Source organism: Mugil cephalus, chromosome 7 (assembly GCF_022458985.1).
Source record: "Mugil cephalus isolate CIBA_MC_2020 chromosome 7, CIBA_Mcephalus_1.1, whole genome shotgun sequence".
Taxonomy (NCBI): Eukaryota; Metazoa; Chordata; class Actinopteri; order Mugiliformes; family Mugilidae; genus Mugil; species Mugil cephalus.
Genome location: NC_061776.1, coordinates 7,869,813 through 7,889,452, shown reverse-complemented (window position 1 = coordinate 7,889,452; position 19,640 = coordinate 7,869,813). Strand labels below are relative to the sequence as shown.

Below are 19,640 nucleotides of genomic sequence, written 5' to 3'. Positions count from 1 at the left end.
TTTACATATTTTCATACTATTTAAATATTCAGTGTTTGTGTGTGTCAGTTTATTTCACAGCTAATTCTACTGCTGCAAAAGAACATATAGGACACAGAACAGTCAGCACATGCTGTTTTGTACAGGTTTATTTTGGTGGTTGAATTAATTGATGCTGTGTTTGGATGCCAGAGGAAGGATTTCTTTTAAGGAAGGATTCCACGCTGAAAATGTTACACATGACGAACATGACTTTTATTTTCTATAAAGTGACAGAATGAACAAAAACACAAGCTGTAATACATGTCTATGACTGAGCATGACATCTGATTCTGAATTATGTCCCTTTAATGTGGCTCTTATGATCATGCTAACTTTGCTCTCTGAACCTCTCTGTCCCTTTCTGCTGTTTTCTTCTCACTTTCTCTGAATGATTAAATGACTTTGATCCATCTGTTCAAACTGTTTCTGTTTGAGTTCTCAGGGAACAACAAGTTAAATTAATGGTGACAAATATATTTTTCCAGAAAGACATTTTAGATTTCTTTGTAGGTGGTCCACAGAGGTGCCAAGTTCAACTCCAGACCCTTCACAACCAACAGCTGACAGGATTTATACAGTATGTTAATTATTTAGCCATCATAAAAGCAGTGATATAAGAAAAAAAAAGGCAGCTGAGAGTTTCACTGAGATTGAGCTCTATGTTCATTTGATCAGAGGAGAACTGTTTATTTTAGTTTCCTGATCTTCTCCATGAGGTGGACACTGATGACGACAGACACCATGATGATCAGACCAACAGAGAACACGACTGTCTTCACTAGACAGATGGAGACACCATCAGAGAGACCTGCAAACATGAGAAAACTGTCAGAGCAAAACCACAACAGGTTCAGATACATGAACCTTTATGTTATTATTAGATAAATGTTTTGTCTGTCAGTCTCACCAGCATGTAGGAGACAGAGATCCTGAATCTGTGTCATGTTCTTCTGAGTCCAGCTGACTTGGTTGCTATAGTTACAGATGATTGTGTCATTCAACAGGTGGACACGGAGGGAAGCACCAGAGTTGGTGACCTTTGATTGGTCTCCTCCCTCCTGAGAGCAGGTGTTGGTGTCACATGTGAAAGTGCTGCTGATGTGTGAGTCCTCTGTGCTGCAGGTCACAGTGAGGTTACAGGAGTCTAAGCTGATGGACACAGAGTCTGGATTCAGATCAACTGGAGACACTGGACCTGATGGAGGAAAGTAGGTGTGAGGAGGTTTACAAACATGACAGCAGATGTTCTCTGTCAGTGTGTGAAATGTTCAGAAACCTACCTTGAACTGTGACCATGTATTCAGCTATTGTTTGGTCTTTATTTCCTGTCACTTGTGCTGTATAAACTCCACTGTCGTCATCTTGTAGATTCTTTAATTTCACTGAGTAATTTCCAACAAAGAACTCAACCCTTCCAGTGTAACCTTCAGGGACTGTTGGTTTTCCACCAGGTGAATATCCTACTAAAACATTGCTTGTATTAAAATTCCAGACAAGAATTATAAATCTCTTTGTAGCATCATCCATGACTTCCAGAAGTACATCATCTCCTCTCTTCACAAACACATCAGTCACAGCGCTGGACCCTGTAAAACAGTAGATACATAATAATGATAAATAAAACTCTAACTCAATATCCAGCATAGTTTTTAACATCAGTCCTTTATCTTACATGTTTCCTCTTCAACCTTCATATTGAACCATGTGACAGGAAATCCAGCTCATCACCACCTAAAGACACTTGCGCCGCCACTGAAGGACAGCAGAGGGGCTGCAAGGGGACGTAACGTTTTGTCTTGTTCCTGCTGACAACTATTCAGTGTGTTCAAACCTTTACTAGAAAGATAAACAGGTAAACCTCTCTCTACACTATATTAATAACTCTTGTCACATTGTGTCCCATGATAGAGAACTCTTTACATTTCTTTACATCTCTGCACAGTCTCTACTGAAAACAGAGACTTTCTTCCACTTTCTCATTTTTCTGTCTCTCCTCTTGTTCCATCTTTCATTCTTTGCTCCATCTGTCCACGTCTCAAAATGACCTCAAGCAGCCTCAGATATTTCTTCATGGTTGTACATGTGTTCAGAAGACTTCACTTTGTTAGAATCAACTGATCTTTAATAATCCAGCAACTTCAAATAAGTTTAATCAAATGTGTGTGTGTTGACATTTTGACATTTTGATTATTGTTTCAAATGTGTTTTGTCTCTTATTTTATATACAGACATTGAGACGTTAACTTGTAAGACTAAAGATTTTTAGTTTGTGTATTTAATTTTCTCAGAACAGAAACAGGAAGCTGAGCGATTGTTTGCAGAGAGAAGTCAGAAGTGTTGTTTAAATCAACTTGGTCAAAACAAAAAAACTCACTGTGATCCCTCCTTTATAACATCATATTAGTTTAGGTCTTAATTTGTTCACAGTTTATTTCAATACAGAGACAATTCTTATAAGCCCCTCCCTCTTTTCATATCTTTCCTCTCTTGGTCCATTTGTTTCTGATTATACATATAAAGAAAGATAAACTACTGTCACCTTCTCTTCTCTAATAGAACAACACATTATTTCAGGTTTCATGTGTGTTTTTCTGATCATTAGATATAAACTGGATCCACTTGTGCCCCTACTGCTCCTGTTATTAATCCAAATAAAGAATCTGGTATCGTTGCTGTTCCTGTTGTCAACATTTAATCAGACAGTGTTCTTGTCCTACCTGGTGCTTCAATGCAGAGCATCAGTCCAAGTATCACAGAGAGAGACATGGTAGAGCTTCTTGCTTTGTTAAATGTAAATGTAACAGTGGAAATAGTTTTGAATCAACCACCACACCACAGACTACAGACTAGTCATTGTTGTGTCTTTCCGGTTTTGTCATGTTAACACATAACACACAACTTCTCTAATACAGTGAATTCTTAACAGACTCTTTACTGGTTGAACTCTTTTGATGATGAATGAAATCATTTCAACTATGAAACTATATGTCAATAAATCAAAGTGTGAAGCAACACAAATATCATCTTCTGTAAATCCTGCAGGTTTATCTGCATGAAACATATTTGGGATTCATGTCTGATCTTAATACGACCTAGTTGTTCTGTACAATAATATTAACAACATAATTTTAAACTTTAAAGGTTTCTTCATCTTAACTGGGGTTTTCTGCACATTTTACTATATTTTATATTTTATATTTTATATAGTCCTTTCTGATCTGATACTGACAAAAATTCAGGCTGATATCGTCGATACCGATCTGATACTGATACTTTGTACAAATACACTTAATGTGTCTGGTTAATATAAAAATGAGTGTATTTGTATATTGAGGTAGTGGCCTCATTTACTGTATATCTGAGTTAATACAACAACAGAAAAATCAGACAGAGACACAATCAGACAAAATATGTCTGACAAAGAGAAACCAAACAGGGTTAAGGTGAAGAAACTGATTTGTAGTAGTTTACTTTCAATCAGTTAAAGAAGGCTACAGTACAACAAGAAAACTAATTCTATGTACTGCTGCTGTTTTATGGTTGTTGTTGTTGTTTTTAAGAACAGGGAAACATTTGAGATTAGGATCAAATCAAATCAAACTATAAATGTAACATGTGAAGTTTTTCCTGCGAACTATTGCACCACAACCTTCTCTTTCCTCTTTGTCGTGTGAACACATAACACACAACTTCTCTAATCTAGTTAACTCTTAACACTGGATGTACATCAGAGCACTTTTTAAACTTCTTAAAACAGATGATTCCTTTCTATGAAGCTAACTGTAAGCTAATTGAAAAGTGTGTCTATGTCTTCATGTGTTCTGATGGCTTTTTTTCGAGCTAAAATACTCGATTATAATAACCAGTTTTATTGGATAATTTATGAAGTTGCAACTTGGAGATGAATGTTTGTGGTTGAAGCTGAGTGTGAGTCAGGCAGGTGGGTGATTGTTGCAGAATGTGGCGTGGCCGTCTGGTTAAACCCTCTACGGTAACACTTTCTATGATGGTTGTATTTATAATGCCCTATGAATGCACTCATAATGTTTTATAAGGTGTCTATAAAGCATTATAATGGTCATTATTACCATCTATACATATTCACAAGTCGTCATAACCAACTTCATGATGCATTATGACAACTGGTTATGAATGATTATAATTTTAATCTGAATAGTGCGTTATAAATATGTCAATATCTGCCTAGTCACTTGTTCATTTTATGATGCATCATAACTACTTTGCTTTGCTAAATGTGTATAGTGATGCATAATGAGTTTTGACTTCTACTATAGCCCTTTATATCTGTAGCTATAAGTAATAAACGCAACACTGTTACTGTTATTAATCCAAATAAAGAATCTGGTATCGTTGCTGTTCCCGTTGTCAACATTTAATCAGACAGTGTTCTTGTCCTACCTGGTGCTTCAATGCAGAGCATCAGTCCAAGTATCACAGAGAGAGACATGGTAGAGCTTCTTGCTTTGTCGACTACAAATGTAAAAGTGTGAAGTGGTTTCCACCAACCACTGCACCACAGACTACAGCCTAGTCATCGCTGTTCTTCTGGTTTTGAGGTGTTAAAACGTAAATGGAAACACGTCAACTTCTCTAATCTAGTGAACTCTTGACTTTTAATTTGATCTTTCTTTCCTCTTAAACAGGTTTATTTCATTTCCTATCAGGTAATTCCAACTTCAGGAGCGTTTTGTTTATTTTATTTAGGTTTAGTTTCGTTCTTTTAGCCAGTTAGTCTTTAGTGGAAGGAGGTCATGGTTCTACAGACTTTATTTAGTTCTTGTTCCAACTTCCTCTTTTGTTCTGTTGGTCCATCACCTGCAGTCCTTTTTTAGTTCTTTGAGTTTGGTTTGTATTTTTTATTTTTTTTTACCCTGCTCTCTCTCTCTCTCTTTAAGTTTGAATAAAAATACACCTTGTTTGAACCTCCAAATGGTGCTCTGGTGTCCTGTTATATGTTATAAGTCATATAACGTGGGGTTGTTCGGTATACTGGTACTAAATTGGTAGTGGGGTTCTGAGGCATTTAAAACGGTACTATACTGCATGTGGATGGACCGGTACTTGCAGCGCCGGCAGCAACAATGGCGACGTCGTCACGAGACGTTACCGCGTTGTAATTAGAGCTGAGAGGAGCAAGCGGAGCTTGAGGAGGAAAGAAAGAAAAAGCAGCAAGAGAGTGCGTGTGATAGAGGGAGGTGGGGGAACAGAGAGAGAGAGGGAAAGAGAGAGAGAGAGAGAGGAGCACGGAGAGGAGAACGGCTGCTGCAACGCTCACCACGCCGCAACTCGTGGACAAAGCAGGGGCGCGAAGTGTGATATGGCACTACTTCGATTTGAAAAGAAACTAATAAAGTCAGTAAGGACATTTTTTTTGCTCTCTTTTTATTTCAAAAATATCAAACAGTATCAAAATACATGTTGATACCGGTACTGATACCAAAATGTTGGTATCGTGACAACACTAGAACATCATAACAGTGTCACAGCTTAAGGTAGAAATGAAAGTTTCTCATTGTTATCGTGCTCATATTCAAACCACATTTACTACCACACCCAGTGTCAGGATGAACCTTTATTAGAACTTCTGAATGATTATCTTTGTTTCATTCACCGTGCACATCAATAAACACAGAGTTGACTGATCTAACTCTTCAGCTGTTGGATTGGTCAGAGCTAATTTTACAGTACAACAACCATTTGCACTGAGGCTCACACCTAGGGTCAATTTAGAGTCACCAATCAGTCTAAGGAGCATGTCTTTTGGAGGCGGGAGGAAACCAGAGTACCTGAAGAAAACCCACGCAGACACAGGGAGAACATGCAAACTCCCCCCAGAAAGGCCCGAGCTGGACTTGTTCTGAGGCTGGTTCTGAGCTTGTTAAGCCTGCTTTCAGAAAAATGGGCCAATAAATATATTTTTGGGGGGTATTTTTTGATTTTGGTTAGATGTAGCAAACATGGCGCCCATGACATAAGTGACAAGCTCAGAACCAATCAGCATAGCGGGATAGTTCAGACGGTCCATTCCCCAGTTGACCAGACTCTCTAACATACTGCTGTGATCCTCCCTACACAGCAGCGCCCTCTGGTGGCTCAATGATGGAAAGACGCCACTGGCTGTAAGAGAAAAAAATCCACAGGCAACTTTAAGAGGCTCACTACAAGAGATTGAGCTCTATGTTCATTTGATCAGAGGAGAACTGTTTATTTTAGTTTCCTGATCTTCTCCATGAGGTGGACACTGATGACGACAGACACCATGATGATCAGACCAACAGAGAACACGACTGTCTTCACTAGACAGATGGAGACACCATCAGAGAGACCTGCAAACATGAGAAAACTGTCAGAGCAAAACCACAACAGGTTCAGATACATGAACCTTTATGTTATTATTAGATAAATGTTTTGTCTGTCAGTCTCACCAGCATGTAGGGGACAGAGATCCTGAATCTGTGTCATATTCTTCTGAGTCCAGCTGACTTGGTTGCTATGGTGACAGATGATTGTTCCATTCAACAGGTGGACACGGAGGGAAGCACCAGAGTTGGTGACCTTTGATTGGTCTCCTCCCTCCTGAGAGCAGGTTTTGGTGTCACATGTGAAAGTGCTGCTGATGTGTGAGTCCTCTGTGCTGCAGGTCACAGTGAGGTTACAGGAGTCTGAGCTGATGGACACAGAGTCTGGATTCAGATCAACTGGAGACACTGGACCTGATGGAGGAAAGTAGGTGTGAGGAGGTTTACAAACATGACAGCAGATGTTCTCTGTCAGTGTGTGAAATGTTCAGAAACCTACCTTGAACTGTGACCATGTATTTAGCTATTGTTTGTTCTTTATCTCCTGTCACTTGTGCTGTATAAACTCCACTGTCGTCATCTTGTAGATTCTTTAATTTCACTGAGTAATTTTCCACAGAGAACTCAACCCTTCCAGTGTAACCTTCGGAGACTGTTGGTTTTCCACCAGGTGAATATCTTACTAAATTTGTACTATTGCTTGTATCAAATGTCCAGACAAACAAATCAAATTTCTTTGTAACATCATCCATGACTTCCAGAAGTACATCATCTCCTCTCTTCACAAACACATCAGTCACAGCACTGGACCCTGTAAAACAGTAGATACATAATAATGAAATTAGATCAATCATAAATACTGTATTTCTGTATCTAACTTCCAACACAATATCAGTGATCAGTTAAATAATGATTGTGTATATTTATCTCATCTGGATTTGTTAAGGAGTGGATTCTCATTTGTAGCTGAAAACATCTTTACCTGCTTTGACTCAGTGTGTATTTATGACAAGTGACAGAGAAAGAAAGAGGTCAGTAAAAGTCTTATGGACTCTTCTGTTGATTGTTGTGTTTCTCAGTGTGCTGTGTATTATTATCCCATGTCTTTATAGAGTTTTAGCTGAAATAGTTGAGTGAAACCTCTTCATCATCAACAACCACTGATGTGTCTGTTGCTTTTATTTTCTTCCTTTTCGTTCCATCATTTGTTACGACAGAGCTCTCAGACGTACGACTCATTTATCTTTAAAATATTTCTGAGCCTCAAAGAAACATGTGAACAAACAGTGACCACGTCAGTTTGTCCAAGTTCAGCTTCACAGCAGACATGTGTCTACTGCACATATGTCTGACTTATTGCTTTGTTTAGCCTTGATTTTTATGACATTGTTAGACCACGACATACTGAGGAAAAGAACATTTAAAAGCTGTTGTTTAACATTAAAATTCTACAGCGTTGAGTCTCTGAGTTACAGCAATCACACTATGATATAATACAAATACAAGTTTAAGAGAAGTCAGTTGTTCAGAGGAACTCTATCTATCAATCAGCCACAACATTAAAACCACCGACAGGAGAAGTAAACATAAACCATCTTGTGACAATTAAATGTGGATATGTGGATATTACTTTGTACCACCCACCTAGACCAGACCACACCCCCCACCCCATAGCAATGACACAGACACACACGCAAAAACACTTTAGGAATAACTCAAGAAAGATGGAGTTACCTTTGTCAGAATCTGTCACTTCTTGTTGTGTTGTGTTGTACGCTTCCTGTTTTATTTTGAAAAGATTTGTCTTCCCAGTGTTTGTCAGTTTTACTTCCCCTCTTTGTTCCGTTTCCCGCCTTTGTTGATTAGCGCTGTGTTTCACCTGTGTCTTGTCACCATGTATTTAAGCCCACCCCACTATGTTTTCTGAGCCAGATTGTCTTAGAACTGTGTGTCCTTTCTTTCCAGCCTTCCTAGTAACTTCTGTTGTGCCTGTGGTGTATGACCAGTCTAGTTGTCTTGGTTTTTGGATTGTCGCCTGCTCCTTACCTGCTGGTTTGCCTGTTTCTGTCTGCCCTTCCCTGTGTGACCTGCTGCTTCGCTCTGATTAAAAGGTTCTGGATCGTGGACTTGGTACCTTTGCCTTCCCTTCCTTTTGCAACTGGGTTCACGCTCACCAGCCCTTTCAACCTTAGCCTGTTATATTTATACAGATGCTGCACATATATAAGGAATCACATGATTTAATTTATCTGTAACTGTAATTTATCATAAAAGTAACATTGACCATAGTTGTTTTTTTCACTGTTATTCTGAGGAAGTCAAACAGAGACCGTCACATATGCACATACTGACATATTCCATCTCCCAGCAACATGTTTTCTTGTTGAGTGCTGTGTGCATTATTGGTACGACTGTAATTTAGTTCAGTTACAGCACTGACCTGGAGCTTTTGGCTTGAATTTTTCCTTCTCACATGTCTGATATTTTAGTTTTTCTCTAAACCTTCATACTTTTATTTGTTATTAGAGTAAATTTCATTTTAAAAGCTCATATTTTGTTAATAGAGACACAAGGCAAATTTGAAGCTGTATTATTTGTCATAAAACATGAATTTACTGTTTCAAATGCTACATTTATACACTCTAATAAAAATATTATCTCTTATAGCAAAACTGACACAGAGTAATATATCAAGTTACAATATTTAGAAAACATATGTAAAAATAAATGTGTGAATGTAAGAATATGCATTACTGTATACTTATATGTAGCAGTTAGTATCCATGTAGTACATATTAAAGTACCTCAGAATGATCCCACCAACAAGTACGGTCTTTAAAGCTAAAACCTACTAATTATTTAAGGTGATACGATAGTACTGCCACAACATCTCAGCTTTGAAAACAACAATCAGGAGACGAAGTAACAATAGTTGTAAAGTTCTAACCTTGACTTTGTCATGAAAAACTATAAATGTGTTGAGACGCCATTTTAAGCCATGACCACAGGAAGTGGTTGATGAAATAGACAAACGCTGCTGAAACATTCGTCCTCTCTCTAAAGAAACAGTTACAGTTACAACGTACTCTGGACATATAGAACTTTAATATCTGCTTCTTCCTCCTGTGGTTTCACGCTTTTAGTTTCATCTTTTATGGAGACATTTCAGCGCTATAGTACAAAAAGCAGATTTTAAAATTAAAAAGATACAAAACATCAATTGTCACAATCACATGAATACTATTACAAAAATAAGATCTTACTTTGAATTTGACTTGAATATATCACAAAAACAGCCAATAAGAAAGATTTAAGTTCCATTTCAAAACATCCAGTTTAAGGAAGTGCGTGAGCTGCTCCGTCAGAAAAAATGAGAAATACTTACTTCCTGTTCCTATAATTCATACTATGGAGGTTTACAGCAGAGGGCGTCTTTAGCTTTGTGGAGACACTATGTACATAAGTCGCCCATAGTTTGTCAAACTACAGTGGAGAGACGATCTAAGACAAGGTTCATGTATCTGAACCTTTTGTGGTTTTGCTCTGACAGTTTTCTCATGTTTGCAGGTCTCTCTGATGGTGTCTCCATCTGTCTGGTGAAGACAGTCGTGTTCTCTGTTGGTCTGATCATCATGGTGTCTGTCGGCATCAGTGTCCACCTCATGGAGAAGATCAGGAAACTAAAATAAACAGTTCTCCTCTAATCAAATGAACACAGAGCTCAATCTCTTGTAGTAAAAATCTTAAAGCATTTTTTTCTATTATATCACTGCTTTTAGTTTCTCTATAAGATGAATTCATCTCTGTTGTCTTTGAGTTAAACACACAAAATCTTGCATAATAAATACTGTATAATAGTAACTGAACAAAGGCAAAGATTATGGAAATTATTGCCAAGTAACACTGAAGATAAACATGAATGTACCAGTGATGCAAGCTGTTTACTTTGTAAATAAAATGCTTGTGTTGACCATTAGTTTTGAGGATGCCATTGATATCATTTAGAAAAAACAATATTTGTGGGTGCTCCTGGTATTATAACGTTTAACTAGGACTGGACGATTAATCGAATTTTGATAGCGATTTCGATTTTGACTTCTTACGATCATAAAAACACTGTAATCGAAGAAAAACGATTAACGTGCCGCGCGGCATGTATGCAAGTTCCTGCGCTGTAAAAGCACCGCGAATGCACCTCTGTCACGTGCAGCTGCATCAAGCGTGTGACGTGTGTGGATCAATTGTGGAGCGAGCGATTGACAACATGGCAGGAAACCAGCCCGAGCCTTTAGTTGAAAAGAAAGGTAGGACAACTTCGGTCATTTGGAGACATTTTGGATTCAAATTGTCGGACGTGGAGCAGAAGGAGATTGTTTGCAAACTTTGTCGCTCCGTCGTGTCTGCATCCCAAAGCAACACGACAAATTTATTTAATCATTTAAAGTTCTGCCATAAAGTCAATGACAAGGTATTGAATGGGCCAAAGACCCAAAAAAAGGTGCGTCAGCTTCAGCCACCGCATCTCAGTCCTCCATTGAGGACACTCAATTACTCACTTTACAAAGCCACTCCATATCCCACCGGCTCCCGGCGACAGAGATAACGGAGTTTGTGACATTTATGTTGTAAAACGCAATATTTAAAGTTGAGTTTTGGTGGTTCAATAAATACTAAAATCAATTAAAATCAATTAATAATAGTGATTTCAATATCAACCAAAATAATCGTCCAGCCCTACTTTTAACCATCATCATATTTCAGTCGTTGCTGGAGTCAGAGGTGTCTTTATGGATCTTCACAATTAAAACTGCAGGCGACCGAAGCTTGAAACACATCATAATGACGCTGTTCCTTTCACCACTCACATCTCAGGTTCCTATTCTTAGGTCTTCTCTGTGGACTAGGTAGTGTCAGTGTTTTCTCATCCTCTGATTGGAGGGTCAGAGAGACGCTCGGTTTAAGTCAAGTGGTTCATGTTTATTTGTTTGGAGCTGCACAAGGAAATGGTCCCCGTTTGTGATTTTATAGCTATTTTTAAACCCAAGATGGCAGAAGGAGGAGATGCCATTGATTTGGTTGCAGATTTTCACGGAAAGACATTTTCATGGTGGACTTTGAAGGAAAAGCTGGAACTATGAGCACTGCCCCTGGCTGACAGCATCTGATCTAAATTGTTCTGGCAAGTAAAATGAATTATATTTACGTCTTTTATGTTTATTCTGCTGAATGTGCAGTGAGTGAGAGGAGACTTTTTGAATTGTTCTGTGAGTTACTTGCTTCAGTAACAGCATTTAATTCACTTTATGACCTGTCTACGATGCAATGCCCTGTTTTATTGTGTGTCCCTGTGATGTTGATGGTTTCTATAGCAGTGGTGTCATGACGTTCGTATTAAGAGGTGCTTTGAATAAGACTGGAGGTCATTGAAGGCTGAGGTGACCTGTCACTGGTAAATAAAATTCTTGTTGCACATGTAAAAAATTATTTTTAAGGATTTAATTGACCTGACCAATCCACCAGCTGAAGAGTTAGATCAGTCAACTCTGTGTTTATTCATGTGCACGGTGAATGAAACAAAGATAGTCATTCAGAAGTTCTAATAAAGGTTCATCCTGACACTGGGTGTGGTAGTAAATGTGGTTTGAATATGAGCACGATAACAATGTGAAACTTTCATTTCAACCATAAGCTGTGAGATGCTTTAACTTGTGGTTCACACTGTTGCAGTGTGTGTTCAACAAAGCAAGAGGCTTTGTGACACTGGGACTGATGCTCTGCACTGACAACAATGTCTAATTAAATGTTACTAAAGTAAAATGGTGTTATTACAAAAATACAACCAGAAGGAGTTTTGTTCAGGAAGTTGATTCAAACTGAAACTTCACACTTCTTACTGCTGAATCCAAACCAGCCTCCTGATCTTGAAAGATTTCAGAAAAAAAACAAACAAAAAGATTTAGACTGACTTCTGTTTGTGCTGGTGTCAATTATTCATACATCACCACAACAAACGACAACACTTCACATGTGTGAGGTTAGTAAAAGGATGCTGTATGTGTAAATGTACATATAGTAGGTAGGGGTCCCTACTCAGTCTCTCCATCAGTTTGGGGGTGCTGGGTCTGAAAAATGTTGAAAAACCTGAAAAACCCCTGTTCTTCAGTATATTGTACTATGAGTTAATGCAACAACAGAAACACCAACCAGAGGACACAATCATACAGAATATGTGAAAATAGTATTTAAAACTATAATAAAAAGATTAAGTAATAGAGACTATAAAAAAAAATATATTATTATAAGTAGCCCTCAGAAGACCCATGTTCATTCTCAGATGAGTAACAACTGTTTTGGAGGCACAAGGGAGACCTACACAATATTAATAAGGTGGTCATAATGATATGTCTGATCAGTGTAAGTCCTGTAAACTTTGTCTCATAATAAACTGCAAAAAATACTATTACTACTATAATATTAATAATTAATTTACTATATAAATCCTATTGAACTCTGTTTACCACCTACAAATAATAAATTCTTTCTGGGAAAATATATTTGTCATCATTAATTTAACTTGTTGTTCCCTGAGAACTCAAACAGCAACAGTTTGAACAGATGGATCAAAGTCATTTAATCAGTTCAGAGAAAGTGAGAAGAAAACAGCAGAAAGGAACAGAGAGGTTCAGAGAGCAAAGTTAGCATGATCATAAGAGTCACATTAAAGGGACATAATTCAGAATCAGATCATGCTCAGTCATAGACACGTATTACAGCTTGTGTTTTTGTTCATTCTGTCACTTTATAGAAAATAAAAGTCATGTTCATCATGTGTAACATTTTCAGCGTGGAATCAGTGATAGATCTATAGCACATAACACAGTGAGTGAAGCCAACGCAAAATATGTGATTGAAAAACATTTAATGACACTTGAATGAAGAAAGTAAACCTTCTTCTGGCACTAAAACACAGCCATCAAAATAAACCTGTACAAAACAGCATGTGCTGACTGTTCTGGGTCCTATATGTTCTTTTGCAGCAGTAGAATTAGCTGTGAAATAAACTGACACACACAAACACTGAATATGTTAAATACAATGAAAATATGTAAAACATGAAATGTAAATACTGCAGCATACTGCTATCTTACAGTGCACTGGCTTCAAGCCCACATTCAATTTATGGAAAATTCATTTCTGTACAATTCAGGATCATCATTTTGTTGTGTTTACAACATATTCCTTCATTCTTTCTGTTTTTTGAAATGTATAGATCAGTTCATTTAACAGATATCTGAAGTTTATGAGGAATGTGCTTGAATGTGAAATGGAACTATTCAACACAACTACACGTTAAAATCTGCCTACAAATCACAACATAATTGAATTTAATCCTTATATGTGTTAATACATGATTTAGTTTAAATATAATCTTCTTCTGTAGCAGTAACTTCAGCTTTGAACTTAACATCAAGTATCTAGTTGACCAGACTCTCTCTAACATACTGCTGTGATCCTCCCTACACAGCAGCGCCCTCTGGTGGCTCAATAGTGGAAAGACGCCACTGGCTGTAAGAGAAAAAAATCCACAGGCAACTTTAAGATGTTCACTGTAAGAGATTGAGCTCTATGTTCATTTGATTAGAGGAGAACTGTTTATTTTGTTTCCTGATCTTCTCCATGAGGTGGACACTGATGACGACAGACACCATGATGATCAGACCAACAGAGAACACGACTGTCTTCACCAGACAGATGGAGACACCATCAGAGAGACCTGCAAACATGAGAAAACTGTCAGAGCAAAACCACAACAGGTTCAGATACATGAACCTTTACTATATTATTAGATAAATGTTTTGTCTGTCAGTCTCACCAGCATGTAGGAGACAGAGATCCTGAATCTGTGTCTTCTTCTGAGTCCAGCTGACTCGGTTGCTATGGTTACAGATGATCGTGTCATTCAACAGGTGGACACGGAGGGAAGCACCAGAGTTGGTGACCTTTGATTGGTCTCCTCCCTCCTGAGAGCAGGTTTTGGTGTCACATGTGAAAGTGCTGCTGATGTGTGAGTCCTCTGTGCTGCAGGTCACAGTGAGTTTACAGGAGTCTGAGCTGATGGACACAGAGTCTGGATTCAGATCAACTGGAGACACTGGACCTGATGGAGGAAAGTAGGTGTGAGGAGGTTTACAAACATGACAGCAGATGTTCTCTGTCAGTGTGTGAAATGTTCAGAAACCTACCTTGAACTGTGACCATGTATTCAGCTATTGTTTGTTGTTTATATCCTGTCACTCGTGCTGTATAAACTCCACTGTCGTCATCTTGTAGATTCTTTAATTTCACTGAGTAATTTTCCACAGAGAACTCAACCCTTCCAGTGTAACCTTCAGAGACTGTTTGTACTCCAACAGATGAATATCCTACTAAAACATTGCTTGTATTAAATGTCCAGACAAACAAATCAAAGTCCTTTGGAGCATCATCCATAACTTCCAGAAGTACATCATCTCCTCTCTTCACAAACACATCAGTCACAGCACTGGACCCTGTAAAACAGTAGATACATAATAATGATAAATAAAATTCTAACTCAATATCCAGCATAGTTTTTAACATCAGTTCTTTATCTTATATGTTTCCTCTTCAACCTTCATATTGAATCATGTGACAGGAAATCCAGCTCATCACCACCTAAAGACACTTGCGCTGCCACTGAAGGACAGCAGAGGGGCTGCAAGGGGACGTAACGTTTTGTCTTGTTCCAGCTGACAACTATTCAATGTGTTCAAACCTTTACTAGAAAGATAAACAGGTAAACCTCTCTCTACACTATATTAATAACTCTTGTCACATTGTGTCCCATGATAGAGAACTCTTTACATTTCTTTACATCTCTGCACAGTCTCTACTGAAAACAGAGACTTTCTCCCACTTTCTCATTTTTCTGTCTCTCCTCTTGTTCCATCTTTCATTCTTTGCTCCATCTGTCCACATCTCAAAATGACCTCAAGCAGCCTCAGATATTTCTTCATGGTTGTACATGTGTTCAGAAGACTTCACTTTGTTAGAATCAACTGATCTTTAATAATCCAGCAACTTGAAATAAGTTTAATCAAATGTGTGTGTTGACATTTTGATTATTGTTTCAAATGTGCTTCGTCTCTCATTTTATATACAGACACTGAGACGTTAACTTGTAATACTGAAGATTTTAGTTTGTGTATTTAATTTTCTCAGAACAGAAACAGGAAGCTGAGCTATTGTTTGCAGAGAGAAGTCAGAAGTGTTGTTTAAATCAACTAGGTCAAAATAAAACATCACTGTGATCCCTCCTTTATAACATCATATTAGTTGAGGTCTTAATTTGTTCACAGTTTATTTCAATACAGAGACAATTCTTATAAGCCCCTCCCTCTATTCATATCTTTCCTCTCTTGGTCCATTTGTTTCTGATTATACATATAAAGAAAGATAAACTACTGTCACCTTCTCTTCTCTAATAGAACAACACATTATTTCAGGTTTCATGTGTGTTTTTCTGATCATTAGATATAAACTGGATCCACTTGTGCCCCTACTGCTGCTGTTATTAATCCAAATAAAGAATCTGGTATCGTTGCTGTTCCTGTTGTCAACATTTAATCAGACAGTGTTCTTGTCCTACCTGGTGCTTCAATGTAGAGCATCAGTCCAAGTATCACAGAGAGAGACATGGTAGAGCTTCTTGCTTTGTTGACTATAAATGTACCAGTGTGAAGTGGTTTCCACCAAGTACTGCACCACAACCTATGCCCAGACATCATGGTGTCTTTCCGGTTTTGTCGTGTTAACACGTAAATGGAAAGAAGTCAGCTTCTCTAATCCAGTGAACTCTTAACAGACTCTTTACTGGTTGAACTCTTTTGATGAAGAATGAAATCATTTCAACTATGAAACTATATGTCAATAAATCAAAGTATGAAGCAACACAAATATCATCTTCTGTAAATCCTGCAGGTTTATCTGCATTAAACATATTTGGGATTCATGTCTGATCTTAATACGACCTAGTTGTTCTGTACAATAATATTCACAACATAGTTTCATGAACTTTAAAGGTTTCTTTATCTTAACTGGGGTTTTCTGCACATTTTACTATATTTTACTATATTTTATATTTTATATAGTCCTTTCTGATCTGATACTGAGAAAAATTCAGGCTGATATCGTCGATACCGATCTGATACTGATACTTCGTGCAAATACACTTAATGTGTCTGGTTAATATAAAATTTAGTTTATTTCGAATCATAGCTTCATAAAGAAATCAAGACATCAGAGTCATTTATTTATTTAGTTTAAACTCTGAAGTATATTGAGGTAGTGGCCTCATTTAGTCAAGCCAATGCACCAACAGGAAAACCAAACAGAGACACAATCAGACACAATCACCACAACCTTCTCTTTCCTCTTTGTCGTGTGAACACATAACACACAACTTCTCTAATCTAGTTAACTCTTAACACTGGATGTACATCAGAGCACTTTCTAAACTTCTTAAAACAGATGATTCCTTTCTATGAAGCTAACTGTAAGCTAATTGAAAAGTGTGTCTATGTCTTCATGTGTTATGATGGCTTTTTTTCGAGCCAAAAGACTCGACTATAATAACCAGTTTTATTGAAAGATTTATGAAGTTGCAACTTGGAGATGAATGTTTGTGGTTGAAGCTGAGTGTGAGTCAGGCAAGTGGATGATTGTTGCAGAATGTGGCGTTGCCGGCTGGTTAGGCCTCTACGGTAACACTTTCTATGACGGTTGTATTTATAATGCCCTATGAATGCACTCATAATGTTTTATAAGGTGTCTATAAAGCATTATAATGGTCATTATTACATCTATACACATTCACAAGTCGTCATAACCAACGTAATGATGCATTATGACAACTGGTTATGAATGATTATAATTTTGATCTGAATAGTGCATTATAAATATGTCAATATCTGCCTAGTCACTTGTTATTTTATGATGCATCATAACTACTTTGCTCTACTATAGCCCTTTATATCTGTAGCTATAAATATATGTAATAAAGTTATAATAATGTATACATCTCCCTACAGCACACAGTTATAAACAGCTATGCAATATCATAAGTGCTATTTGTCAGCTCTAAGTAAAGTGACAAGAATATGACACTATTATTAACAGATATAAGTTACTATGAGTAATTAAAAGGTGCAATGAACTAAGGACTGAGTCTGGCATCTTTACCCCATATGCACAATATTATAAATGACTATGTTAATATCATAGGTGGTATTTGTCAGCTTTAGGTAAAGTAGAGCAAATGAGGTGTTGTTATAAATAGATATAAGATTATAAACAAATATGAGGCACAATTAAATGAGAGCCTGGACAGTAAAGACAAAAGGAATGCATGTAGTTCACTTTATTTTTATTTAAACCAACACACATAATCAGAATGATTATCAATGCTCTGAGTACATTACACAAACACATGAAACACGTGAAACAGGCCACAAAAGTGGCACGGCGTGGTCCTAGAGATGTGGCTCTTAAAAGTGCCTTTGGGTTGGTGAGGTGATTCAGGGTCAGAGGTCAGGAGATGGTTTCACAGCACCTACAAGAAGAACAGAGGCAAATCTTTAGTGCTCTATCTGGGTTTGTTTTTATGCAGAAAGGTTTGATTGAAAAAACATAAACACATCAAGTTTTTTTTTTTTGTTTAAAGTAGCGTAATGAGACATTATGTTACCACATATCATGCAGGCACCGCAGATTACCCGTAGGTGGCTTAAGCTAGCTAAACTAAAGTTACAAGACACGGCTAGTTTTCCCTCACAAGTTAGATCGTTTTCATATTCTTGCGTTTAATGACTGAACCCATTCGAAATCATTGCTTTAATACGTAAACCACGTGCTTCACGTAAGCAAAGTAAGGCATTAGCTCTCAAAACACCAGCAAGACAGAGACACATCCTACCTGTCCTGAAGAGGGCTCAGTGGAGAAAGGCCAGAAAAGCCACTTTACGACTAGTACATACATTCAATGCTTTACGACAGTGGGAGGAGCTGGAGAGGGAGGTGGGTGGGTGGGGTCAGAGGTCAGGGGTCATGGACTAAGGAATGACATTTCTTCAATAATAATATTAATAAAAATTATATTAAAATAATATCTGACGGCACTTGTCACTTTACTTAGAGCTGACAAATAGCACTTATGATATTGCATAGCTGTTTATAAGTGTGTGCTGTAGGGAGATGTATACATTATTATAACTTTATTACATATACTTATAGCTACAGATATAAAGGGCTATAATAGAAGTCAAAACTCATTATGCATCACTACACATTTAGCAAAGCAAAGTAGTTATGATGCATCATAAAATAACAAGTGACTAGGCAGATATTGACACATTTATAACGCACTATTCAGATTAAAATTATAATCATTCATAACCAGTTGTCATAATGCATCATGAAGTTGGTTATGACCCCTTGTGAATATGTATAGATGTAATAATGACCATTATAATGCTTTATAGACACCTTATAAAACATTATGAGTGCATTCATAGGGCATTATAAATACAACCTTCATAGAAAGTGTTACCACCTCTACTTTGGAGTAAGTAGAGGAGACAAAATGAGACAACTAACAATAACAAAGAGAAACCAAACAGGGTTAAGGTGAAGAAACTAATTCTGTGTACATTAGATATGAACTGGATCCACTTGTGCACCTACTGCTGCTGTTATTAATCCAAATAAAGAATCTGGTATCCTTGCTGTTCCTGTTGTCAACATTTAATCAGGCAGTGTTCTTGTCCTACCTGGTGCTTCAATGCAGAGCATCAGTCCAAGTATCACAGAGAGAGACATGGTAGAGCTTCTTGCTTTGTTAAATGTAAATGTAACAGTAGAAATAGTTTTGAATCAACCACCACACCACAGACTACAACCAGTCATCGTTGTGTCTTTCCGGTTTTGTCGTGTTAACACATAAATGGAAAGAAGTCAGCTTCTCTAATCCAGTGAATTCTTAACAGACTCTTTACTGGTTGAACTCTTTTGATGATGAATGAAATCGTTTCAGCTATGAAACTATATGTCAATAAATCAAAGTATGAAGCAACACAAATATCATCTTCTGTAAATCCTCCAGATTTATCTGCATTAAACATATTTGGGATTCATGTCTGATGTTAATACGACCTAGTTGTTCTGTACAATAATATTCACAGTATAGTTTTATAAACTTTGAAGGTTTCTTTATCTTAACTGGGG

At 37.4% G+C, this 19,640-nt stretch overlaps 2 protein-coding genes across 4 annotated transcripts; both read right to left on the bottom strand.

Annotated features, from left to right (window-relative positions):
• Positions 1–110: 110 nt before the first annotated feature.
• Positions 111–9,707, bottom strand: LOC125011409 (SLAM family member 5-like). 3 transcript variants are annotated; one of them, XM_047590619.1, is made up of 5 exons: positions 9,605–9,707; positions 6,841–7,152; positions 6,468–6,755; positions 6,222–6,368; positions 111–682 (listed from the first exon to the last, which is right to left on the bottom strand). In XM_047590619.1, exons 1-4 carry the CDS (start codon positions 9,660–9,662, stop codon positions 6,247–6,249), a joined length of 780 nt encoding a protein of 259 aa, XP_047446575.1. In that variant the 5' UTR covers positions 9,663–9,707; the 3' UTR covers positions 111–682; positions 6,222–6,246. The 3 variants fall into 3 exon arrangements, with proteins under 3 accessions (XP_047446575.1, XP_047446576.1, XP_047446577.1); XM_047590620.1 differs by lacking the exons at positions 6,222–6,368; positions 6,468–6,755; positions 6,841–7,152; positions 9,605–9,707 and adding exons at positions 929–1,216; positions 1,302–1,607; positions 2,739–2,864 and having other exon boundaries at positions 111–829; XM_047590621.1 differs by lacking the exons at positions 111–682; positions 6,222–6,368; positions 6,468–6,755 and adding an exon at positions 873–1,216.
• A 3,809-nt stretch (positions 9,708–13,516) lies between these two features.
• On the bottom strand, positions 13,517–19,327 carry LOC125011405 (T-lymphocyte surface antigen Ly-9-like). Its single transcript, XM_047590615.1, has 4 exons — positions 19,187–19,327; positions 14,585–14,890; positions 14,215–14,499; positions 13,517–14,115 (listed from the first exon to the last, which is right to left on the bottom strand). The coding sequence occupies exons 1-4, from the start codon at positions 19,233–19,235 to the stop codon at positions 13,946–13,948; spliced, it is 810 nt and encodes a 269-aa protein (XP_047446571.1). The 5' UTR covers positions 19,236–19,327; the 3' UTR covers positions 13,517–13,945.
• Positions 19,328–19,640: the final 313 nt, after the last annotated feature.